A 26,094-nucleotide genomic window follows, 5' to 3' on the forward strand; every position below is an offset into this window, starting at 1 on the left:
TTCGCTGGGCTGTGTGTGCAGTGTTTATAGTCAGAGCTTATCCTGCCCTTATTGATGTCAGTGGGAGTTTTGCTATTGATTTTAATGGAAGCTAGATCACATACTCAGCTTTATCTACACCATTTACCCTATCACTCTGGTAGGTGCTCTTTTACCAGGAAGGAAGGTAGTCAGGCTTTCTAACACAAGTAATTAATGTGGTAGCACTATAGTGGTCTTCTTCAGGAGGGGTGTGCCAAGTAAATTTGCCTGCTCTTTGATTTCATCGGATTATATTGCAAGGCTAAAGCCTAATATTAAGTCTATGGTGACTTTTGTTTTTTCTGTTCTTTCCTTTCTAGTTTATTTCTGCACTTGAACAAGCGATGAGGGAAGGCTTGGCATGGCATGGCTTTGTTCATATCAACCAACAGTATCAACATTCCCTCATTGAACTCTGCTTTTTAATTCCTGGTGTCTCGGGGATTTTTGCTTGTAATAACTCGTAAGCATTCAATGTAGTGTGTTTTGGTATTATGTTGTTTCCACAAGAAACTGTACCAGCTAAATACTGCCAAGTAGTTCTATACATTGTATTATTATCACTGTGTCTTAAAATGTGTCCACACTGACCTTCAGAAATCGTGATATATATGAAAAACATCCTAAACTTTTTAGAATTATAAGAGCAGTTATGGGAAAATGTCTTGCTTAAAGGGACTCTGTCAGGTTGATTAGCATTAAAATTAACGTTCTGTTAAATATTGAAACAAATTATTAAACCTGGGATGCCTACACTTAGGCAGCAAAATCCAAAGCCAGACACCTGATTTTCATGAGTGGCAAGTACAAGCTAATTCTGTTGAAGTCAGTAGTACTTGCAGATGTTTGCCAAACTTTTTTTGTCAAGCTACTTTGTATTTAGGGGCTTAAATATGGAAGCTGAAGCCTAATTTTAGTCATGCAAGTTTGCAGTGTTGGTCAAAGAAAAACAATGGGAGTATGTTCCTGAATTTAAATTCCCTTGAGGAGTTTACCATATAAATGCTATAGCATTGTGCTAGGGTATGAAAGCTGAAAGAGAACTATATATTAAGTATGAATGACTGTGACTTGTGCATTTCAATTGTCCAAAGCAAGTGAGAAGCTAAAATTGTACAAGCATCATCATGACAAAAAATAATTGGATAGTCTGGCAAAAACTTATACACATTTGACTTTAAGTACATGAGCTGGCTAATTGAAGCCAGAGGAGTTCCGCAGTCAGAGAACTGCCTATATAGATCACTTTGCAGGATTGCTGCATTTATCTCCTGGTGGCCTACAAAATAAGAGAAGCAGTCAGTGGGGGTGGGAACGGTGGCAGGAACAGGGCCTAGTTTGTTCTCCTAAGAAAGGTTCTATAGAATGAATGAGGCAAAGGAGTGCTGAACCATAGCATTATTATTAGTATGGCAGGTAAAATAGTCTACTTAAGGAGTTGTCTTCATTATGCAGCAACCACGTAATTGTGCCAGCAGAACTCTGGTGGCAGATCCCCCCGCAATGGAGGCATGGCTTATGGTGGCAGAAGAGGCATTTCTACGGACTTAACCATTAGCTTCCTGAATGACAGACACTAAGGTGCAGCTGTCCTGTGTGGATAGCTGCACACAGAGAAGCTGCTTTCCCTGTATAGCTAGCTGGCTGTGATGTCAAGCCGCAGCCAAGGGAACAGTAATGCTGGCAAAATTTTGAAGTGTAGGTCTGATCTAAAAATATGTATGTATAACTTTCAAACTGATAGCATCCCCTTTAAAAAGGATTCTTCCAAGCATTTTTCATACTCAGAGACTCAGTATTTATACTACCCAGGATATAACAGTCTTTCTGCAGTGGAAGCCTGAAATTGAAATATATTTTCTTTTAAAAACTGTTTTCATTGCTTATTATTGTACAGTTGCAAGGGGTTTTGTTTGTTTTTTAAGTTCAGTAGTTTTTTAACACTGAATAACGTGTTCTGGAGAGGGTGAGACTGCTACCGAGAAAGAAGGATACAGATGTGTTTTTTCAAACAAATAAAAAGATCCACCAGAATGTCATGCCTGTCAGTCCTGATGGGGTTCAGTTGACACCATGCTAGACAGTATACAAAGACAGTATCCGCTGAACCCCATCAGGACTGATAGGCACAACATTCTGATAGATCTTTTTATTTTCCAATTAAAAATAAGAGTTTTTTTCTATTAATCTTTATCTTTGGCTGCTATTTAGCTGAACTATGTAAACATGGCCAATTCACCTGTAAATAGCCTCACTGTAATCCATCTCTACCTAAAAAACACAAGTCAGTAAGCCAAGCAGTGTACGTATAAATGCACACAATATATTGCCATGCACATACATATAAACTGTGCTTAAGTATAATTCTGCAGAGAAAATAAGCAATGACTAGTTGAAGGGCTCAGTTACTTTATTTTTGCTTTCTATTTATAGATTTATTTTTACATGTACCATTTGATATTGATAAATAACAGATGCCTACAGCCTTAATGAAATGGAAATGTCATTTTGAGAGCTACTGATGTATAACTGAGCTTAATGGTATATCCTGGTTATTTCAATCCTTCAGTTTAGAGAATCAGTGCACAAACAATTTAAAAAGCCTCTGGACCAAGGATAAAGCATTTTTTCATTTTTTGAAGTTGTCATGAGCTTGATCCTGCAAAGTATTGCGTTTCACCCTGTTGAAGGGGTGACTCAGTACCTTGAAAGTCAAGACCCTCACTGAAGAGAAAAGAGAAGCAGTCCAGCTTCAGAGGTTTTATTTTTCAACTACCAAAAACCTGTCATTATTTCATACTGGTTGACAGTATGAAATAACTATCAGCTGAAGGCCACATTCTGCCACTCTTACTCATGTTTAGTAGTACCTTATCCAGAAAAGAGTAGTTTGCACTAGTGAAATTATATATATGTAGTAAGGTTGCCAACCCTCCAGGCTTGGTCAGGAGTCTACCGGAATCAGCATCAATCTCCCAGTGACTATTGAAAGCAATCCAGGAAATTTTAATAGGATATTTTAAGAAAAAAAAAAAATCTTAGAGAAAAACTTCAGGAAAAAAAACTCCCAAAATACCTTCAGTCAAAGTTGGCAACCTTAGTATGTAGCTATGCTTTTGCAAATATCTAATTGCAGCACCAAAACAAAATGGGGCTTATCAGGGTAAGTTGTCTTGGTGCAACTAGGAACATGTACTTATGTGGTTACAAAGGTTCAAGCTCTCTCCCTCTCCCATACATACAGACTACAAACACAGGATGAATCACTGCAGGTTTTGAGTAGGATGGCAGAACTGGGTTCTATAATGAAAGCTTAAAGTAAGTTGTCCCAGGAAAGGGAATAACCAAAACAGATGCTTTAGGCAAGGGTGGAGAGGGATTACTGGTGCTCCCTATTAGCTCACGCACATTGTATACTGATACTAAAAAATGTAATTGTAAATTGTGCCTCAAGGATGGTGGAATGCGTACTCACTCTCCTATAGGAACTTGTCTTGGTTTGCCCTCTTGCCCTCTGTCGTGTTTTCTAATGGGGATGATTGCCAGACCTCAGCAAATAATTCACAAAGCAGTTTAGCCAACAAATGTAGCTTCTAGCGTCTTGCAGGATGTCTGCAGACAGACAGAAATGTCCTTATGCTTGTTAATGGAATGTATTACACGGATGCGTTTTACTCTGTGTATTCATCACAAATAGTGATCTTGCAGGTGTTCAACATTTGCTATTTGTTCACTACTGATCAGTATGACTGGTAAGATAATTTATGTGGTCTTGTTTCCTTTTATAGTTTGATGAATAAGTAACCACCCCCTTCCCTGCCCACTAGAGCTCTATCCTCAAAGTTCATGTAGACTAGACTGTTAATGGTTTCCAAATGGGGGGATCATGTTACTCAGGCTGTGTAAGATGGGACTACATGATACCATATATGTCTGTATTGTGCAAGCCCCATAAAATCCTCTGTGTATAGAGTGCAGCGGGTTGCAGTCTATGGAGCTACACAAAAACATAATTGGAGTATTGGAGCCACTATTTATTTTTTTTGCTTATTGTCTTTAAAAAAAAACAGATGAAAACCTAAATCAGTGTAGAACTCAGGCTACCTAGTCTAACACCCAATAGTAGTGTGTTAACTCACCCTTGTATATATTTGAAGTTATTTGTTAGAGCAGTGGTCCCCAAACTTTTTTGATCACGCACCCCTATCAGTAAAAAATTTCTGAGCACGCACCCCTAATATATGTGGAACTCCCACTCTTCCCTCAGGATACTTCGCGTACCATACCTGACACATGACCGTCTGACATACGGACCGACTGAGGGCACCAGTGTCAATCCATATATTAAATACAAGTAAAGCTTAATTTCTTTCTTATTTGTTTAGATAAAAAATAAATATAAATAGAAGTTCTAATATTTTCTTTCCGCACCCCAATGGATTGTCTTGCGCACCCCACTTTGGAGACCACTGTGTTACAGTATAAAAGACCATTTACGGTGTTAGAATCATATATACCCATGGGTGAGGCTGATTACATGGCATATTGGATGCCATGTAACCCACAAAAAATGCAATGATAATTTGGTTGCTTGTGTTGATGGCCAGCATCTTTTATAGTGAATAGCAGGGCTGTGTGAAATTTCACTGGCTGTTTCATTTTGATGCTGTTTCAACTTATTTCAAAGCTCGAAACAGCAAAATTGAAACAAAACAAAGGACTTCGAAACAGCCTCGAAACAAAACGAGGGCAGTCAAAATGTTTCAAAAGTTTCGAAACATTTTGAGTTTTGAAGCTGAAGCTGGGCTTGGCTGCAGGGAAACAAAGTAAGGAAAGGGAAGGGGAGGAGGGGGGAAGAACTGCTCTGATATTGACTGTGACAGTTTGGCTGCCTGAGATGCTGCTGATGCTACTGTGCTGTTCACTAAGTTATTACCTGTTGCCGTTTAAAGTGGTGGACTGGACTGAGGCTGTAGGGGAGGAGGAGGTGTTATTGGGACACACTACTGTGTCATATAGAGGCCTCAGCGCCAGTGAGGGCACGCCTTAACACACATGCGCGGTTGCGTGTTTTCACACAAGTTTTGCTTGTCCGCAGCTTGAGGTGCAGTTTCCCAGAAACCCCTGTACCTATCTCCTTGAAACCTGGCAGCCTTCATGCCCTTAGAAGGGGCTACCATGCCTGCTGTTTTCACCCCTCTGTGCCTTCACACTTACCAGTGATATGAGTTTTGCTTTCAAGACTTTGAGGTGAAGTTTCCCAGAAACCCCTACATCTATCTCCTTGAAACTTGGCAAGCTTCATGCCCTCAGAAGGGGCTACCATTCCTGCTGTTTTCATCCAAATCAGCAGAAAATGACAAAGTTATAGGCAGTTTTGTTCTTCCCCATTATAGCCTATAGGCAAACCATTGAAACAGCGAAACAGTTTCAACAAAACAAAACGGAACAGTGCTTTCAAAACTAAACAAAACTTGAACCAAAATACTGTCCCACTGAAATGGTGCAATGGAAGTCTAAACAAAACAGTGCTGTTTCGCACAGCCCTAGTGAGTAGAGCACCTCCCAAGTCAAAAACATGACTCTTTATGAGCTGAAGAGTCAGGTTCTATAGCTAAGAGTTGTAGCAGACCCAAGATCCCTGTGCATTTGTTCAGAGGGAATGCTGTAACACAGGAGCCATGGACACCTGAACGGGATATTCCTGGAAAAAGCCAGTCTCCATGTGGAAAAGAAAGATACTGTGTCCACATAATGCAATTCTTTGAACTAAGATAAATCTACCCAAACCCTATAAACATTGTACTGATTCTAATCCAGGACAGGGTTTTTTTTAATCAAAGGAAGGTAATTCCTTCTGGGGCAGCTTTTTATTTGCATGTATTTACACCAAGACAATTTCCTCCATGTTTTTCCCTTGAGGTTCCCTGTGTCAAAGCAACTCTTTTCAGATATCCATGGCTGTACTGGCCTTTAGTTTACACTTGCAAAAGATGAAGGTTAGCTAGGACTGCTAGCAGGTTCCAACATCCCAGAAGGAGCACAGACAGACAAAGGAGTGGCCAGGGACCTTCGCAGAGCTCCCCATATCAGCCTGCAGCTGTGGTGCTGCTCTGTACCTATTCCACTGCTGTTGTGTTGATGTTGTATGTGCCTTCAGCTCCTGTACTGATATTGCTTCTATTTTCCATGCTCATTGTACAGGTTTCCCTCGATTTATGCCAGTTCTTTATAGGTGAATTCACTCTTATGTGATGAGCATATTTAGACCCATAATTTGTTATATGCGAGGTAAGTTTACTAATTTGTGATCAGCGTAGATGCCACCCCCCCACCAAAGGAGGTAATTCTGTGTGGGGAGGGGAAAGGGCAATGGCCCCACTCATCCCAACCCCAGCTGCCAGCTGCCTGCAGCCACTGGGCTGAACTGTGCTCCCCCTGCCCCACCCCGTGCCTAGGCTCCACTTGTCCACACTTACCTCTGGTCCCAGGCTGCACCATGCCCCGGTGCAGGCATCTGGTGTCAGCTGCTCCCGGGCCACTCCAGCACAGGCTGAGGTGAGTGTGGATAAGCGGAGCCCCGGCCAGTCAGGGCATGGCACTCACCCGAGCCCCAGGACCAGCCAACACCATCTGCCTGTAGTAGCTGGGCTGCACTGTGCCCCGAACCCCCCAGGGCTTTGCCAGTCCTGAATCACCCCAGTCTGTGCTGGAGCAGCCCCAGGAGTGGTTGACTCTACCTCCCTGTAGCAGCTGGGCTGCACTGTGCCCTGGTGCAGGCAGCTGGTGTCAGCTGCTTTAGGGCCACTCCAGCATGGGCTGGGGTGAGTGGGGATCAGCAGAGCCCCAGGGGGGTTGGGGCCATGGTGTAGCACAGCTATTACAGGCAGCTGGTGTTGGCTGCTCCCAGGGCTGGGGTGAGTGCTGTGCCCCGACCATCTGGGGCTCCGCTTGTCCACACTCACCCTAGCCCATGCTGGAGTGGCCCTGGGAGCAGCCAACACCAGCTGCCTGCACTAGGGCATGGTGCAGCCCAGGAGTGGAGCTGAGTGCAGACAAGCAGAGCCCAGGTGTTGTGGGGACAGGCAGAGCCAGGGCTGGGGTGAATGCTGTTCTGTTCCCTCTGCTTTGCTGCCTTGTGCAGCCCTGGGAGCAGCACCCCTCCCCTCACCCCTTCCCTAGTCCCAGCCTCCTTCCCTCCCTCACCACCATGGGAACCTATTCCTATTTGTTACACTGTAAAGTGGGTTCACTTTATGCAAATTTGATTCATGCGCCATTCTCTGGGAATGTGTGTACCGCACAAATTGAGGGAAACCTGCATTTCTGAGGCTCATGTTTTTACATTATAACTTCCCCCTATTAACAAGCTAAACTTGCACAAGCATTAATTTGGCACTGAAAATAAAATATCTACAATGAGAATTGTAAATGAACTGCCACGCTCTGTAAATCCGAACTCATGCATTTCCCAACGTGTCCAGCAAACTACAACATTGTATTGTAGTATTCTCACTTGAAAGAATTATGAAAGAGTATTGGCAAGCCAATGTAAATGGCATAATTAGAAGAAAAATCTTCTAAAAATCTTAAATTTAACCCTAGCCCCACAGGACTAACAGCTATTTGGAAATGCTGATGAACTGATTTTAAAACCGAGACTTTTAATTCCCCAGGATCCTGCATGACATCAATCCTGTAGCAGTTCTGGGCCACTGAGGTCTTTTGTAGGCATGCAGAATGTTTGGCACTTATTTTTAGTTTCTTTGACCTGTGGACTGCAATGATTGGTTAAAATTCTTATGATAATGGAAGAATGTGGTAAATGGTAATATAAACCACAGAAAAAATGAATTTTAGCAATCACAGCCCAGTACACTTCTGGCTTGACACCAAAGCTTATTGACATACTCTTGAAAGCATTGGGTTTCTGCTTCTGCATATAGGACCAGAGCTTGCATGTAATTTTAACCTGATAAAATGTCTACTGATTTCCCTTTTTAGCAACATCATTCTAGCCACTAAGGGAAAGATGGTGGCTTATGCTTTTGTCCCTATGAGGGTAAAGGTTGGGGAGCAAATATGCAAAAGTGATCTTTAACAGAATAGGGCTGTGGGGAAGCGCATATCCCAGTGGCTTCTTTGTTCTTTTACAGGGTAGACTGACCTGTGCTCTGCCTACACCAACCTAATGCTGCTAACCAATGGGAAAGGTGTGTATAAAATCCCACCTTCTCTCTTGGCCTGTTTTGAGGTCTTAGTTCTTGTGCAAGATGCTGAGAACTCAGGGTCAATCCAACATTGAGACCTAGATTGTGCCTGTCCTTGTGCACTGGGATTATTCCTCTCACCTTTACATGGGTACAGGGCTTAATCCAATGCACACTTAAATTGTTGGAAAATCTGCCATTGCGGTCATTGAGTAATAGGTCAGGCCCATATACAAGTGCTTTCTTTCCTTGTATATCTACAAAGAACAGGACACAATCCAACTTTTAAATACATTTATGTTAAAAGAGTGTACTTGAACTGGTCTATATAGCTAAATAAATGGGTCAAGTATCTTCAGATACTGAAATTAGCATAACCTGCATAGACCATAAACTAGAATCTGTGAATGGTCAAACCAAAACCCCACAGGAATCATGCTTTCATCCAACTGGCCTTTCCTAGCAACGCTTTCCCATTCCACTTCAAGAAAGGTTCTTTCTTCAGCTAATTCCCCCTCTATAATTCAAGAAAGAAGTTCTTCATTGATGTACTCAGTGGCTTTATTTCTCAATTGAAAACCGGAAGAGTGCCTCCTGTAAACAAACATACACAAAGAGAGCTAAGCCACCCAAGGAGATTACATTTTTTTTCTGATGCACTGACATTTAAAAGCTACATCTTACAATAAAAGTGAAAACCTGAAAAAACTGTGGCAGTCCAGTTACATGCAGTTTTGGTAGAGTAAACACTTGGTTATTCAACAATGAGTCATTTCTGCAGTAACCTCATTCTGTCATGACTTTATCACATGCACTAGTTCGCTAAAGCAAGAGTCAAAAACATGAAAAGGGCCTCGTGGCCAATACATAATTTTCAAGTAAACTAGAAAAGCCATGTGTCAGAAGTGTAATAGGGCAGAGTGGTCCTCTGATGAGCAAACCTTTTTGAGGACATTAAGAAGAATAATGAAAAAGTCTGTTCTTTGTTTAGATCTTATCACATTTTTGTGCTTCTTCACTATTCTTCCTCTCTCCATTCCATTCCTTTTCCAAAAGCCAACAAAGGCATCTTGAATTTCTGCTTTCCGAGCATACTACACAAGGAGAAGTTTTTAAGTGCACTCTGAATTGACCTAGCTCTCCTTTTTTTAAGACAATTGGATTTTTAACATTGACTTCAGTAGGAACCGAGTTGTACCAACAAGAAGTAGCTTTGCAAACCCCACCCTTCATCACTCCAGATGCCAAAAGGATGATTCTGGTGTCCATAAGAGTAGTAATGGCGTCCATAGCTTTTATTTGGCATGGAATCATGAACCATGTAGAAGGCCACCTATGTTTCCAAGGCATTGCTAGTTATCCAACATTTTTGCTGAGCCATTAATCACAGCTCTTAAATAGCAGTTTTGATTGGATATTTGGTGTATTTAATAAATGAACCATAATCAACAGTGATGGAAGAAAAGCTACAACACAATGGTGGAAGCACAGGTAGGACAAGGCAGTAAAATTAAAAAAGCTGCCACTACCAGTGAATTGAATGAAAGAAAGCAAATGGCCTTAAAGAAACTGAAGGTGATTGAATGATTTTTTTGGTAACTGACTGTATATAAGTGCACCTCTCTGACATTAAATCCAGGGGAGTAGCAGCAGGACTCAGACTAATGAGTTACATAATGGACAGAATGGATAATACACGGGTCAATACTTAAACCATCATTTAAAGCAAATGGTAATCAAATGTAGTTAAAATTTGTTCTCTGTTTAAAGTATAGGGAATATGAGCAAAACTGTAGTAAAGATCATTTTGTAGTTTTTAAAGATGCCTGTTTTGTGTATATTGAGACATACTTTTATGATTTGTGTTACAGAAGAACCGAAGGGCCCCCTTACAGATCAGGGTCTCGTTGTGTTTGGTGCTGTAGGAACACAAGTCTTTGCCACAAAAAGCTTAAAGGACCTAAATCTGCCAGCAATGGGAACTTGTACATACAGAATTATTATTATGTAAGCTCTCATTCTGCTCCTGATTATGTGCTTTTTCATCACTGTTGTAGTCCAAGCAGCCTTTGTCAGTCAGTGGGCAAAGGGGAGAAAATTGAGAAGTACTGAAAAAAAATTACATAGACTCACTTAACATCCTAACATGCGTTTGTGAACATACATTTTGTGGTGAAGAGGACTTGAAATAATTAAGATCTCTGTTTATTTGAATCCATATTCTCAAATTAGTTTCTTTACACAATAAATTGCATGTTCATCTAAAATAGAAACATGTAATAGCACATGCTGTTGTTTTCTTCCTGAGATCAGTGTATAAGAGATTGTGTAATGGAACCACAAATTTACAGATTCATAGAACGTCATTGCTTCTAGTACATTGGCTATTAATATTTATAGTATTGATCTGAAAGGATACAGCAGTTTTTCCATTAGTCCCTATATTGTTGGCTTCATCTGAAGCTTGAGTTATAGGCAAAGGCTATGCTTAACATGGGGTTAGCAAGTGAAAATGAATTCAAGTAAGCAATTAAAGTGACACATATAATTACCGTAAGTGTAGATTTGTATGGTCTTTATGAAAATTCAAAGAAAATAATTTCTGGCTCAAGTAATTACTTTATAACAAGGATAATGAATGTACATTTTAGCTTTCATTTCTCTGAACTGAAGATTTATTAGAGTGGTTGGTAGGCATGGTGAATATCCAATTTAGCTTCGGTAGGTTTTTTGAAAGAATCATGTATGTTTATGAAAGAATATGTTTGTGAAAAGATTTTTTTCTTGTTTAAAATAGAAATGATAATCCTGACATGTTTATTTATAGGTTCTCTTCCCCCAAAGAAAGGGAATAAAAAAATTTGAAGTGCCTGAAAAATGTGCCCAAGTCTATATAATAAAATTCTACTGACATTTTAGATGGCAGTTTGCTGCCACTAACTGATTTTTCTAAATGAAATGACCTCACCCAGTAATATTTTATCTAGGACACTACTTTAAGAATTTTTACCCAATTATGTTCTTCAGCCTCATGGGGAGAAGGAAATGTTTATTCAAAGAGTGGCTTTAAAAATGCACTTATCAGTGGCAAAAAGTCTTACCAGATGAGAGCTGCTGCCTGCAGAATCTAAGCTTTTAACAAAACCTGAAATCTTTGACCATGATGGTGACAAATATTGCTGTCCACATCTGAAAGAACAACTGTAGGAAGGACCACAGTAAAAAACTGACTCAAATCTTCCTTACATTTACAGCAAAACAGTATTCCTAAGTAGTAATGAATTATAACCTTTCAATGAATTAAAAACCTCCAATCTCCAACCTTGGAGGTTTTTAAGACCTGGCTAGACCAGGGGCCAGCAACATTTTTGAGCTAGTGCCAAAAACTCCTGCAACCTTGACTTGTGAGATGTTGGCATGCCAAGGGTGAATGGTGGGAGAGCTGTGAGGGGCCCAATCCTTGCTGTGGCAGCACAGCCCCAGCCCCCTCCCCAAGGCACGTGTACCAAGCAAAATGCCTTTGCATGCTGTGCTCTGGCACATGTGCTTGGGGGTTGCCTAGCCCTGGGCTAGACAAAGTCTTGGCTAGGATGATCTAGTTGGGGTTAGTCCTGCTTTGGGTGCAGGGTTGAACTAGATGACCTCCTGAGGTTCCTTCCAACCCTAATTTTCTATGATTCAAATATACTAATTTAGTATCTGTCATACTAGTTGTTGCTTATAGAAATCTGCCCTATAATGCAATTCATCATTATGCTTCCTTTAATTTTGTAATTTATGCTAAAGTTTGTGCAAAAAACTCAATCCCGTGTGATACCTTCGAAGTGGTTCCCCCCAGTTTCAGCAATCATTATGTTCAGGATAAACCCAGTGTGTAGTAGTTCCTACATTCAGCTGCTGAATGAACAGGAAACTACTCTGGCTCAGGAAAACACTTGAACTGATGCTGAACTTTAAGCAAGTATTTACATCCCATGCTTCAGCACATGTTTAAATGCTTTCTTGAATCAGGGCCAGAAAAAGGTACATGTGTATTGGAGATAAAACATAAAATAGTTAATAACTGAATTGGACTATGCATATTTTATACCTCCCAGCCCTATAGTATCGAAGAATGCTAATACTCAGAAAGGATGTTTCCATGTTAACAGATGATATCCTGCTTCATATGGAATAGTCCTGTAATTCCTGTAATTTTGGGAGGGTGGAAAAAATGTTGCCTGCTACATTGCAGTCGAATAAATTGCTTGTAACACTTCTATATCTGGTTTATTCTGCACCCTTCTGTTAGATGCCTTCCCTGATACTCTGTCATTTTCCCAGTTTATGCTGATTTACTGTTACATAATCTACACACCACTTATCTACATTATGTGTGAAGCAGCATTCTCAACTTTCCAAGGAAAAAATGTCTGCAATGTACTTCAGAGAATTCTTGCTTGTTGTAAACATTGGCCCAGATCCTGATGTGCACTGTGTCCTTTGTACTGTAAAGAGGGTGAAATTCATGTACCCAGAGAATACCCTTGACATTCTCTCGTCTAGGGAGTAAAGTCAATACTGATATAGAGGGGTAATGGATGCAGTTGGAGCACACTCTGCCCTGGCTAGTCCCAGCTCAGCTAACAGTCCTTATTTGAAGTCTCCAGTTTAGAGGAGTCTGAAGGCCAAGATGTCTGAGACCCTTAAAAAAACTAAAAGTAATAATCCTTTTTAAAAGGATTTGCTGTGCAGAATGTGTGTTTAATAAGAAGCATTTCCCACCAGACACATTTCTCTTAAGTTCATAATAGTATGTGATTTCTTTATTGCTTCCTGTGGGATAATGACATGCCCCAAAAATGTAATGTAGCTTTTGTCTGTGACTGTTCCCTAGCCTGGATTAGATGCAGGCAGCCCCCACTTAACGCTGTTTTGCTTAGCACTATTTTGCTATAATGCTCATTATAAATTGACACCTGATTTCACTTAGCACTCAGTGAGTTTCATTATAGCACTTGCGGTCACCATCTTGGGTCGTTAAATACTTTTGGTTTTGCTAACACTTAGTTTTTCAGGAACCAATTAAGAGTGTTAAGAAGGAGTTGCCTGTAATTGTATATTCATTTGGCCAAAATCTGTGCTTGGATGTGCTCAGAGTCCCAAGACACCAAGAGCTAAGACATGCACCCAAGATTGTAGCCAGGACTATTACTTTTTCTGTGGCATTAACATTGCCAGATTAGAGTCAAATTCAGACCTGGTGGAAGCAAATGCAACAAAACATAAACCTGCCATGCTGAAGACAGCAACTTCTCTTCATATTAAGAGTCATCTGGTTAGGTCAGTTCTGAATTTGGCCCAAGGACTATAAAATGTTCTTTATAGCCTATATTATCTGCATATGTAGAGTCTGATCCTTTGCCCACTAGAGTCAATTGTAAAGCTTTCAGTGGCATCTGCAGTGTATGGTCAGGATGCTCAATGTGGCCACATGCCTACCAGCCTGACCCTGCACTGTGGAGATCAATGACAGAGTTCCCATTGACTTGAATGTTAATGCATTAGAGCTGAGGAAAGGAGGGCTTTTTACTATTTGGTGCTCTGCTGTAGGTCACCATTGAAAGGCCAGAGTCTTTTGAGCAGCTGAAATGGTCATATGAAATTTAAAATAATTTTTCTACCTCTCCCCATCTAACCCTTAAAATTTTGTTTTTCTAACTAGAATAACAAGATGCCCTGTCATGGAAAAAGCTGCTGATAACAACTAAATCCAGACCAAGCTTTTAACCTTATTTTTTTAAAGGTCCTTCAAGTTGTATTAGGCTATACCACAGTTTTGAAAGGTCTTTGTGCTATGAGTGGCATTTCTAATATTGTATACTTAACTGTACTGAGCAGAAGATAGTGATTTGTGCCTCTGAAACATTCCAGTCATGTCTTAACATAGCTGTTTTGAAAAATTGTTGTAGAGACCAAGATTTTTTTTTCAAGTGCTTTATGGAGCCCAGCAAAACTCCATTTCTAAACAATGAAATTCTGCATGCAAACATTTTTGTTGATTGCATTTTGATGCTAAAATTGTGACAGTTTACAAGATTTGATATTACTGTACCTTTTTGTTTAGAGTGATTTTTTTCAAGTGGTGAATATATTTTCCAAGAGTGTGGTATACATTTGTAACATGTATGTTTGTGCCAATAAATTTTTGTTTAAGAAGATGCTTTTTGTATGTTTTATGTGTATGATATATATGATATTGCAGTCCCTATCTTTCTTTTGATTTAAAGTAACCCTGGGATGCTTTAAAGTTAGATGTGAAAATTCTTATTTGGGTTAGATGTATTAAATCTAGGAGGAAAAAGCCTCTATTGCATAAGTACCAGTGAATCCAATTGTGTGTACAAGCATATTGGGAGGTAAGTAGAACAAGGTAGCAATGCTACAAATCCAAAGTATAGTGGAAAGGAACAGTTATGAGAATGCAGGACCTTCATAAATCCTTGTGCACTTTTAAACTTTAATAACTTAAGTTGTAGGTGTGATAAAAACAATCTGTAAATGGCATTTAAAAGCAAATTTATTAATGTTTTAGGGCAACTAGTGTGTACAAGGCTAGACTTCATAAGTGATAATGAATTTATTCTTATTTAAGATGCTTTGACATACCAAAAATGGCTGCTGTAGACGAGAAGGTAAACCGTGTCCTATGGCTAGCAGAACTGAAGTCCATATGATCTGTAAGAAGAAAATGTTGGTTATGTTGAAGTCTAGCATTGTGTACTCTAATTGTCCTAAAAATTTATTAAATTTGCTTTTAAATGCCATTTATAGATTGCTTCTATTATACCTACAACCTAAGTTACTAACACTGAAAAGTGCACAAGGACTTTATGAAGACCCTGTACATTAATCCTGCAGCAGCTGCCTTTATTTCATTTTATTACTTGCTATTTCCAGTGAACTACTTTTTATTTTGAAGTCAGTGCATAATTAAGCAGTGGAATTCATTGTTGCAAGATATTGTTGCTCTCAAGAACTTTGTACAAACTATTTTTAAAAACAAGAGAGGCTTTCATAATGCCTCTTTGCAGGACCACATATGACTTCCTCTAAAAGAGCCGATACTGGCCTCTGAGAGAGAGAATGGCAGAACACTGCGCTGGAAGTCTCACCAGTGAGACCCTAGATGGCAGGTCCTTTGTTTATCACTACTGTATAGTAGCTGAGCTTCTTGAGTGATGGAGCAGTTAACTGAATTGTAAAAAAGAAAAAAAAGGTGTGGAATTTCCCCTCCTTTCTTCTTCAAGTAATTGTCCCATTTTTTTACAGTCCTAGAGCAGCATATAAATACCATTGTCCCTCCTCACATGACTCTACTTCTAGTCATGGTGAGAGGCAAACTCATCCTCCCCAGCCAGCAGCTTTCATACTTTCATACTTTTACCCACAAATCAGCCCAATGTTTATAAAGGAAACAGTAAAAAAAAACGAAAGGCAGACAATGCCAAGGTGTATTCTGGAATGAATACACATTCATTTTTCACAGGAGCAGGCAATGTGGAGCAGGGAGGTCCAGAGATAAACAGGTGATTGGTAGAACAGGCTACGTAAGAGATGAATGCATATGGTGAGCCAGAGAATGAATAACTGGATGAGGGAAAATTACATCAAAGTGGTTAAAAATATGGTTCTAAAGGGCACACTGAGAGAGGTAGTGTCACAGTTTCTGTTAAGTCCAGCAAACTGAAGACAATGACAGCGGGATAAATTCTCTTCTGGCATAAGTTGGTTCAGCTCTATTGAAGCCAGATGCTGTGTTCATCACAAGAAAATGTGTCCTTCTGGCCCACAGATAATTATAAAATAAAATATTAAGCAATAGATGGTCCATATAAGGAGGAAATTCAAGCTAAGTTAATAGAACTAAATGTCTCATGTACCAATCTTCTGTGTTTTGTATGCTGTTCAGGTAACAGCTTTGGTATGATTCATGGAAACTCAGAGAAAAGAAAACTGCTGAATTATTTAGAGATGGAAAGATTCATTCTCCTTCCAGAATGTGGTTGACACCAAGGAGTTACACATACTTCAAAGAATAAATAGACCCTGAAGGTAACTGTCTACATACCTGAATTCATGAGCTGAAAGGTAAATGAATGAACAAAATACTTTTGAAAGTCAGTGATTGATCCAGGATTTTATTTTCATAGAAGATGCCTAACATTATAAAAACAGGCAAAGGTAACAATGTCATTACCAAGAACTGAAAGTTGAAAAAAGTCATGTAGCCTCTGGACCCTCAATACTGTACATGCAGAGACAATTTGGCAGTTCTGGTTGCTCTCATGAATAGCTTTTCTTTCACAGAGTTCTCAAATGCCTACCTAAGGACATTCACAGAGTACAGCTTAGTAGTACAGCATCTATCGCTCAGTGCATGGCTGTCACCAAAAGCTTTTTTTGTCCACAGCAATTAGAAAGAGGTGGTAGGCAAGTATATTTTAGCATGGGGCTTCCTGGATGGCAGTGCCCTCAGGCACACGTTTCTTTTTTGCAAACTCTTAGGAAAGTGGCTTGCTACTGCAGAAATCAGTCTGTCTCAGATGTGACCAGACTACCCAGGTTCAGTCAGCTGATAGATACCTTTGATGAAGGCAAACACATCTGGTTTCATCAGCATCTTACTGTAGAAGTCCATAATGTAGAACAATGCAGGTTCTATCTGTTGTACAGAGGAAAATTGCATTCCTAGAGGTTATCTGATGGCTGGAAAGTTGCTATTGTTACTAAAACATGCGCAGTATAGTACTACATTATTTACAGCATGTTTTTGTTAACACCGCAGTCTCCTCAGTTAAGCTGAGGTAGCATGAAGGAAACCAGAGTAACAATCATAACAATTAAAGCTTTTCTCCTATTTTATTTTGCCTTGGGTGACTCTGTGTTCTCATTCATCTGTAGCCTACTGGACCAACACCATCTTTGGTGCAACTCTGATAAGACTTGTCCCCAAGGATGAATTTGACCCAATTTCCTAATTCCCTCTATCACTGAAATGAGATCTATTGATTTCTTATTCATCTTCCCAGTTTACAACAGGACTGTGAATTTTATCTAGGACAGACAATCAGCTAACACGATCATTCAGGACACTTGTTTTCTTCAAAATCCACAATGTCTGAATGTCTCATTTCAAAGGATTTTCATGTACGTGAGGCAAAATCCCTGCATTTAATGCCCTTTCTATCTTGAACACTTCTTCTGAATGAATGCCTTTCCCCTTTTTAACCAGAAAAGCAAAGCTAGTTGGAGAGGGGAAGCAGCTCTCCTATATTATTTTAAAATCCTTAATGTCATTGACTAGGTAGTACCTGGTGCAAGAGGAGCTTTTCTTTCCTACACAACCAGGTTTAAGTCCCAGCTACTCCAGAAAAAAATACCATCCTTGATACTGAGCTCAAATATCACTGTGCACCTTGTTTTTGTACTGTGTGTAGTGCGTGGTGATAATAGGACACACCTACACAAAATGTTTACAGCAGAGTAGATTAATTAGCTCTGCAGTAAACATCTCAGCATCTACACATGTGGCTCTATTAGGCTGCAGGAAACTAATAAACTCCACAGAAGGACAGTACTTGTAAACACAAGTACTATCCTTCTGTGGAGTCCTTTACTCCATAGCAACGGACATGTAGATGTTGACGTGGCTGGCTGGGACATGAGGGTGCTTCAGTGTGGGGCCTGCCTGATGGCTAGCCCCACACTGGAGTACCCCTGTGCCCCAGCCAGCCCTTCTGCAGCACACTGAGCTGGGTTGGAGCAGCCTCGGGTTGGCAGGCTGACCCCGCAGGCCCCCCTGCCAGCTGCGGCTGCTCCAACACAGCTCAAAACACTGTGGTCTGGGAGCAATAAACTCCTGTGCAGTACGTGCAGGAGTTTATTGCTTTGCATTAATATGTACATATAAAAACGCCATTAAGAAGCTGGCTATGGGAGCAGAATGGGTATAGCAGGGGAAATGCGAGCAGAAACACCACCCTGGAGAGACATGATCTGATTCAGAATCACAAACCTTCCTACTTGTGCTCAATTCTGCCATACCAGCACTTCATTCCCAGATTTTTCTCTCTCTCTCAATTTCACAATGTGGTTTTAGTGAATACATTAAGCACCTCATATCATACAAGAGCTCTCTACCCCCATAACTGCAATAGTGACATAGAAGTATTCCACTTTCAGGGTTTTATCTAGTGTTTAATTCTAGAAGAGGGAATTGGGGGAGGAGATGATCCACTACCTGCCAGCTACATAGCAAAGTAAGCAGCAGAGGCCAACTGAAATGAGATGCCAACTTGGTTTGAAAATGTGAACTATACATCTGTAAGCAAACTGATTTAGAGTTCACAAGGTGTGTGCGTCCCCTAGTGGGTAAGTGGGTTATTTCAAAAACAAAAGCTGGGCAATAGGTTCCCCTGTACTTAATACTGAAGTGTAGAGCCAAATTTTACCCTATATGCAGAGGAGAGATTATCTTAATTGCACACCCTTTCTTCTCTTAACAACTGATTTCCCAAAGGACATCAAACTGCTGTCACTAGTTTCAGTCACAATAGATTGGGAACATTCAAAATAGTAACCTACAGGTTAAGGGCACTATTTTGCCTTACTGGAGTCTCAAGCCAGGCAGTCTGCTCCAGTCAGTGAATTGTATATCCAAGTCTCTCAGATCCTCCCACTGTGTTCATTGGGCACTTGAGCCTTGTCTTCAAATCTGTCAGGCTCTTCCTAGGTTGTCAGGTGTCTCTTGTCTCCTCTACTACTCTCTAGGCAACCTTTAACCCATTGTATAGATCAGTGGTTTTTAACCTTTTGCACACCCCTTTGAATGGTAAGTATAGGTATTCACACACTCTTGATCAATCATAGTAATCTTTTGAGGACCCCTTAGACATAGTCGATGGCTGCCCAGGGGTCTGCAGACCACAGGTTGAAAATCATGGGTATAGATTGTCCATTAGCAGAGAATGGTAGTTAGCCAGGTTAGTCTGAAGTCAGGCAGAAGGCAGATATGCACCTTATAGGCTAACTAAATAAGATATATAAAAAGCACAAGCTTTTGTGCACTTGAGTTCACATCATTAGATGCTATAAAAGGACAGCATAAAACAAAGTATACAGTGGAGTGACTGATCTGAATACAAAAAATGGAAAATGACGAGGGAAAAGGAGAAGTAGAAATGGAGGGGTGGGAGGAAGAGGGACAGCTCTGGAAAAAGCAAACAAGGAAAGAATCCATAGAAACAAAGGGGCCACAAAAGCTAATCCATTCCCAGTTCCCTAATACTGAGTCAAACTTCTCTTGTAAATCATTTTGCTAGTTTTAAGCTGCTATCTTTCAAGTAATTTATCCCTTCCATCCATCTCTCATGTCCTATGTTTTCTCCAAGTTATTGTCATGGCCTTTTGATTATTTCAGGGCTGTCTCCTTATTTCTGCATTTCCTGCTTCTAGCTATGATCAAACATTCTCAGATTATATCTGCCTGCCTGTCTGCCTTTGTTTGATGCTTGTTAAAGAAGCATTATGAACAGGCTGCAAAAAGATAATCATTCCTTCCTCTCAGACAATGGCATTACTTTTCTCAGGACTCTGAAATTGGAATGTGTGACTTTTCCCTTATTTCTTGCAAGTATCAGAAACACACACACCTGAACTGTACGGGTACATGTGCATCCCACCAAAATAATAGTAATATGTGAATGTATGAATTGTATGGATGGATGGTGGTCCACATCATCAGGAAACATCTGAAGGATGTTGCCCATAGTCACCTGCTTTAGTGATAATGACCTCGCTATCTGAGAGTAGTTACCAGCCCCAGTATGGAAGAAGTAGGTCTGAAAGACACAGAAGGCCATGTCTACATGAGACACTGACTGTACAGTAACCCGAGACTACTGCGCAGTAGCATCACATGGCAGAAACTGAGATATGATGCTATTGAACAGTAGTCTTGGGCTACTGTTCAATAGTATCACAAAAAAAGCCATTTGTTGGCACTACTTTCCAGTAACTTGGACTATTGTGCAGTCATTTAGTACTTATTTAAGGAAGTACTAAATGAGTGCACAGGAATGACTGCACAGTCAGCGTTTCATGTAGATGCAGCCAGTAAACAACTCAAAGAAATGTCACATGTCTCCTTTAATAAACGGTTTAACCATACTCTCTAAACAAGCCAAAACTCCAATGGGGAAGAGGGTTTGTGTTCCTAAAATAAATAGCCCAGGTGCTCTCAGACTTCATTTAACCTGTTGGCAACTGTGAACAATTCTACCTCTGCTACCACAGTTTCTTTCAGTCTTTCCTCTCCCCTCTGTGCTCATAGTCTGATTATCTCTAACAGCAATAAATATATTGCCAGTCAGCTGCACCACTGTGTTAGCACATGAATGGACAGTTGTATCACATAGATTTAAAATGCTTCCTTTTAAAATCTATGAACATGTGTGCTCTGATAAGTGATCATGTCTGAGGGTGATATGTAGGGGTATGAAATAGGTGTAAAGAGCCCACAATGCTGGAGATTTTGGTTCTAGTCCCCATTGCTATACCTTGAGCAAGCCACCGAGGGCCCAGTTCTCAAAGATGCTCAGCATTCACCAAGGCTATGTGCTATACCGAGATGAAGGGAGGTCAAGAACTGGACCTTATGTGCCCTGCTTTATGTCTGAGTTGTGTAACCCAAAATGTTGCTATATATGTTATCAGAGGTAACAGGACACCAGGACAAACCAGGATAAAGTCTACATTGAGGGAGGGGCAAGTTTGGGACATCTTCCTGGTGGATTGTAGCTGAACATATTCTTTGCCATGGAGGGATGGAACAACTGCAGGCTTTCTAAATTGGCTGGATTGTTAATTTTTGGCCTACATACCCAGAGCCCAGGCCAAGTGCTTTACTGTGCCATGAACTGACAGAAAGAAAGAGAGACATTTTACAAAAGAATATATTTCTGGTGAAATTTATACCTCCCCTCCGTAAGTCACACCCATCTAACCAGTAACCAATTCCCCATGTTCATTCCAGACTCTCATCAAGTTCATCCTCATGACTTCTCTCCATAGAAGAAAAAAGATGGAAGCTAGGGCTCTAAGCACATTGTCTCACCCCCTTTCAACTTATCTCAGCCTGCTCCCTCTTCAAGATTGTAACTCAAGTGTTTCTTGAGAAAATCTACATATTAGAAAACATTAAAGTATGGTCTCTCATCACTGGAGTGTGATATAGGGATATTACAGCTATACACCAGGTATTCATTAATCAGGTAATAGGTTTATCAACATGATTTTTTTGAGTAAGAAGAGAAAATCAGAGTAATTAATATTAATTCTGAAGATCATCCTACTTCCAGATTAGCCATGCTGAGCTACCTACTTAAAAACGGAGGCTAAAAGCCACAACTCCTGTAATTATTTGATGCCAATTAGTAATAATAAATGAAAAAATGTTACTGTTGCAAGGACAATGTAAAAATAAAATGAATGTCTATGGTGCACAGTTGAAAAGCATGATTATATGCCCTTACAGACACAAATATATATAAGGTATTAAGTCTGATGCATGTTGATTACCTGCCATTTTAATAGGAATGAAAGCACTGATCCTGATTTGACTTAATCCAATTTTGCACTAGGTCCCCTGGTTTAGAAGGGCTCACTCCTAATTTATGCCACTGTGAACAAGTATAAGTCCATGCTCATTGCTTTTTCACACACAAATTATTCATCTGTTCCCTTAAATGATGTTAGAGCTAAGTCTATGCTTTAAAAAGGTGCGTCTTTAGCTTGATGTGCCTAAGAGTTAGGTAACCTGGACCAAAATAGGAGTAAACCCTTCAAGGTAATTTTAGAGTTTAGCAGCTGATGTTGAATTTGAGTTGTTAAGTTGAATTAAAACCTAAACTGCTTTATAGATCTGGGTGAGGTAAAAGGAGCTAGTGCCCACAGCCAAACAAAGGCCATAATCTTTCTCAGGGGAGGGTCATTAATTTCTTCTCTCCATTATACCCAATAGACATGCAGGCAAATTGTAAGTGGACCTTCTAAAACCTGTATGACTATCTCATCAAATCCAGCCATAACAGATTTCACTGCCAGCCATTTCTCAGACAGCTGAGGTAGACCTACACTATAGTGGTGCAGCAGGTACAATACATACCTGGGCTAGCTTGGAACTAGTTAGCCTGGGTACTGCTAGCAGTGCAGTTTTGGCAGCATGGAGCTCAGAGGCAGGTTTTGCAACACATACTGAGCTCTGTCCTGCCATAGCTATGCTGCCAGCAGTTCCCAAGCACATTAGCTGCATGCTACCTCAGGTACATCTACAGAAGCTGTACGTGTGTCCTGAGCCCACTTCTGTTCCACTGGTCATGTTTCTCTCACAGATTAATTAAAGAAGAACAAGAACTCTATTGCAACACGGGAGTCATCAGTGTCTTAAATCTGGGATATAACTGAAATATTCCTTTAGTGAATGAAGCCAGCAACAGCTACCTGCATTATAAGCAACAGTAATTGGTTAGTAATGTCCTATGAAAGCGCAAGGCCAGGGACACAACATAATCGCAGTAAATTACTTAGCCAAGCAAAGAGGACACCAAGTTTTGTCTTTTTTTCTAAAAGGTGTTAGAAATGTTCTTCAGGTGCACAAGAAAAATTAGGCTCCTCCAAGTATATAATGAGGATCACAGAGCTTTTAAAATTGACTTTGGAAATAATATTGTGTTGCTCCACATTTTTTGCAGGATAAGATTTCTTCTTACCATCTTTCTGCTTTGCCCTAGCTGTTCTACACTCTTGAATTTATCTCCTTAACACTCCTCTAGCATTCTGGTTTAATATGGTAGCAGCCTGCCCCCTAATAAGCAACAATTTGCTAAGATTACTTATCATCAGCTGGTCCCTTTCTTTAATCCTTAACCTACCTCCTTTTCTACAGAGCAGGGAATTTGTTCACTTGCATGTTTGTTTGTTTAAGTAGGAATTACATGAACAGGTCACTCATTCATTAGGTGGTAAGAGGACAAAAAAACCTCAACCCTGAAGTTCCAATACTGCAAATAGAGTATCATCGTGTTGCCAACACATGGAGTGTACCTTGTAAAGACAAATAAATTACAGACTTTAAAATACTAGATCATAGAAACTTCTATTTACAAACAATATTAAACTGTGGATAAATTTGTTTGCAATGAAAGTGAGACTCCAAGAGCTTTGGGCTGATAGAGGCCTTCATTGAAAGATTTATTTTCAGTTTTCCCCATGTGACCCTAGCAATGCACTTCAATTACAACTTGGCTTGGGGCCTGATCACAATCTCTTTTTAATGAATGGGGGTCCTTCCAATGGGCTTTGGATCAAGTCCTTAAGCTGCAGGGTCAACGCTGAGCAACTCAGATTTTCTTTTAAAATTTTATTGGCTCATCAGAAAATTCTGAATTACGAACTGACACAATCTGCCTGTAACGGTGAAACTGTCCGTTTCTTTAAGACATCTTAAACTGGCTTAGCCTACCTGTGATTTCTGAGATGCCCAAAAAGCTTATTAGATACCCTAGTTTTTTTCATCAGTGTTGTAACTCTTCCGTTATGAATGGATTCTCTGCAAAACCTGAAGGAATAATTATTTTTGTCATGTACACAGGAAAACTTGCAGTCAAAACATACATTTGTAGAAACACAGCACTCTAAAACAACATCAGGGATGGAAGTTACACAAACTGGTTTAAGGGATCAAAAACTAGTTTAAACCTATAACAGAACATATGTTCAGTACATACAGACCAGTTTAAAAATGGCTGAAATTGGTTTAAGAACAGCCTTGTTCAGTGTTGTATCAGATTTAACTGATTTGGGTCAAACCAGTTTATGAAACTCAGTTAAATCAACACAGGTTACATTAACTTGCAAAGATTGAATCAATTCAGGCTCAGGCTGTTTGAATGTCTGTACTTAGCCCAGAACTCTCGTTGACTCCACAGAAGGAGAATTCAGTCCGTAGTGCTTCTGACTGTCTCCTATTTAAACTATCAGTAAATAAATAACTGAGACAGAAGAACAATAATTAAGGGGAAAGTGAATGCTAAGATGGGGTACTCTAGACTCTCTCTTCATAATTATATGTACATAAGCTTTTTATCATTTAAAACCAGGCTCTTATTTTCTCAACAAATGTGAATAATTATGTAGCCCGGGTATACACGGGTTTGTACTTCCCTCTCCAGTAGAGGAAAGTATTGGTAGGGCAGTGTGCTGTGGAGGGACACAACAGCCCAGAGGCTGTCTCCGTCCCCTTTAGAGTCAGGTCCAGTCAATCAATTACTTAACTATATACAGATTTATTATTACAACAAAACCATTAGGGGGTGAGGACATAGATATGTATATAAAATCTATGTACAAATTTACAAAACAATAAACCCCATTTTATATATATACACATACATACATACCTACATACATATACATACACACACACAATTATCATTTAAAATACAGATGAACGATAGAACAAACCAGACCAAAGGATATTGATTGGGCAACCTTATAACTCTATTCATATACAGACTATTACTTCAAATTATTCACGTAAACTGTAAGGCACTGTCCACAAATATAACCAGCAGTCCTTAGACTACCTGGGTGCCCTCCAGGGCAGGGGCCCCACTCCCAAGGTACCACTACAGGAAAGGAGGTGGGAGGAAAGAAAAAGGAGAGGAAGACCCCAAAGACTCCTAAGCCTTCCTGCTATCACCCAGGAGCGGCCCATTCGCAATCCTCGGGGGGTCCCTCCCTTGTGGGGACCCGCTCTCCAGGGTAACTTACTACTCCACAATCCCGGAGGGTTGCGTCTTGTTCTCCAGGTCAAGCTCTGTTACCCACCTGGTTTTCCTGCCACCTGACTCTGCTGCCACTGTCCTGGCTTAGGGCCACATGCACTGCTGTGTGTAGTGGGCGCTTCGCCTTGTGCTAGGGGTTGGAGGCCTGGACAGCCTTGTGCAGCATGGGGCTTGGTCTGTTCCCAGATCCTCTACCCAGCATTGTCTGCACTGAGCTGCTGCCCTGTGTCAGCAGCTGTAGACCCGAGCCACCTCAAGTGGCTCCCAGTGTCTCTCGCCCTCCATGCAGCGCCTCCTCCACCAAGCTCCCAGCCTTGTTCTGGGGGTTGAGGACCTGAGACACCCAGGGGCTCCAAAGATCCTGCTCCGTGCACTGGCCTGTGCACCATGTCTCTGGCTGCACGCCAGAGATTGCAGACTCGAGCCGCCTCACGCGGCTCCCAGGGTCTGGACGCTGTGTGCCGTGCTGCGCACCAAGAGCCTAACCGCTGGAGCTGTCCCCTGCTCCCTGCTGATAGAAGTCTTCAGGGGCTCTTCCTGGGCTACTGCTTTGCCCTGCTTCGCAGCTCTCCTCAGCATTTCTAAACCCTGCTCTTCTCTGTCCCCGACGCATCTGCCCCTTGTGCTGGGCACGCAGCTCCTTTTATACGTTCCAGGGCTCCGCCCCTGAAGTCTTCCGGACCTGACAGTTTGCAGTCTTCAGTCAGGTCCAGGAGAGCTCTTCTCCCCCTCCCCTCAGGAAAGGGGCATGATGTTTTCTTGCTGCCTCCTAACTGGTGGATGGGCTCCACCAATCAAAACAGCAGCATCTCAAGCCTAGGACTCAACCCAAGCTCTGAAAGGTAAGCCTGCTACAATTAATTTATGCTTTGTATTTACAGAAGAAGGAATGCCTCCTTATCTGTCCTCAGTTGCTATCCTGACAATAATAAGGAGACCTGTGGATTTATCAAAAAAGACTGAACAATGTGTGACTC

General features: G+C 40.8%; 1 protein-coding gene across 1 annotated transcript in view; it reads left to right on the forward strand.

Moving 5' to 3' along the window:
- LOC109287797 (vesicle-associated membrane protein 2-like) overlaps nt 1-4,250 on the forward strand; it is a 31,302-nt gene extending 27,052 nt beyond the window's left edge. Inside the window, exon 5 of the mRNA XM_019503082.1 lies at nt 342-4,250. Coding sequence (XP_019358627.1) covers nt 342-358 — 17 coding nt within the window. The 3' untranslated portion in view covers nt 359-4,250. The remainder of the gene's footprint in view (nt 1-341) is intronic.
- The last annotated feature ends 21,844 nt before the right edge of the window (nt 4,251-26,094 follow it).

This window comes from Gavialis gangeticus, unplaced genomic scaffold (genome assembly GCF_001723915.1).
Source record: "Gavialis gangeticus isolate Ggan-Ray unplaced genomic scaffold, GavGan_comp1, whole genome shotgun sequence".
Lineage (NCBI taxonomy): Eukaryota > Metazoa > Chordata > Crocodylia > Gavialidae > Gavialis > Gavialis gangeticus.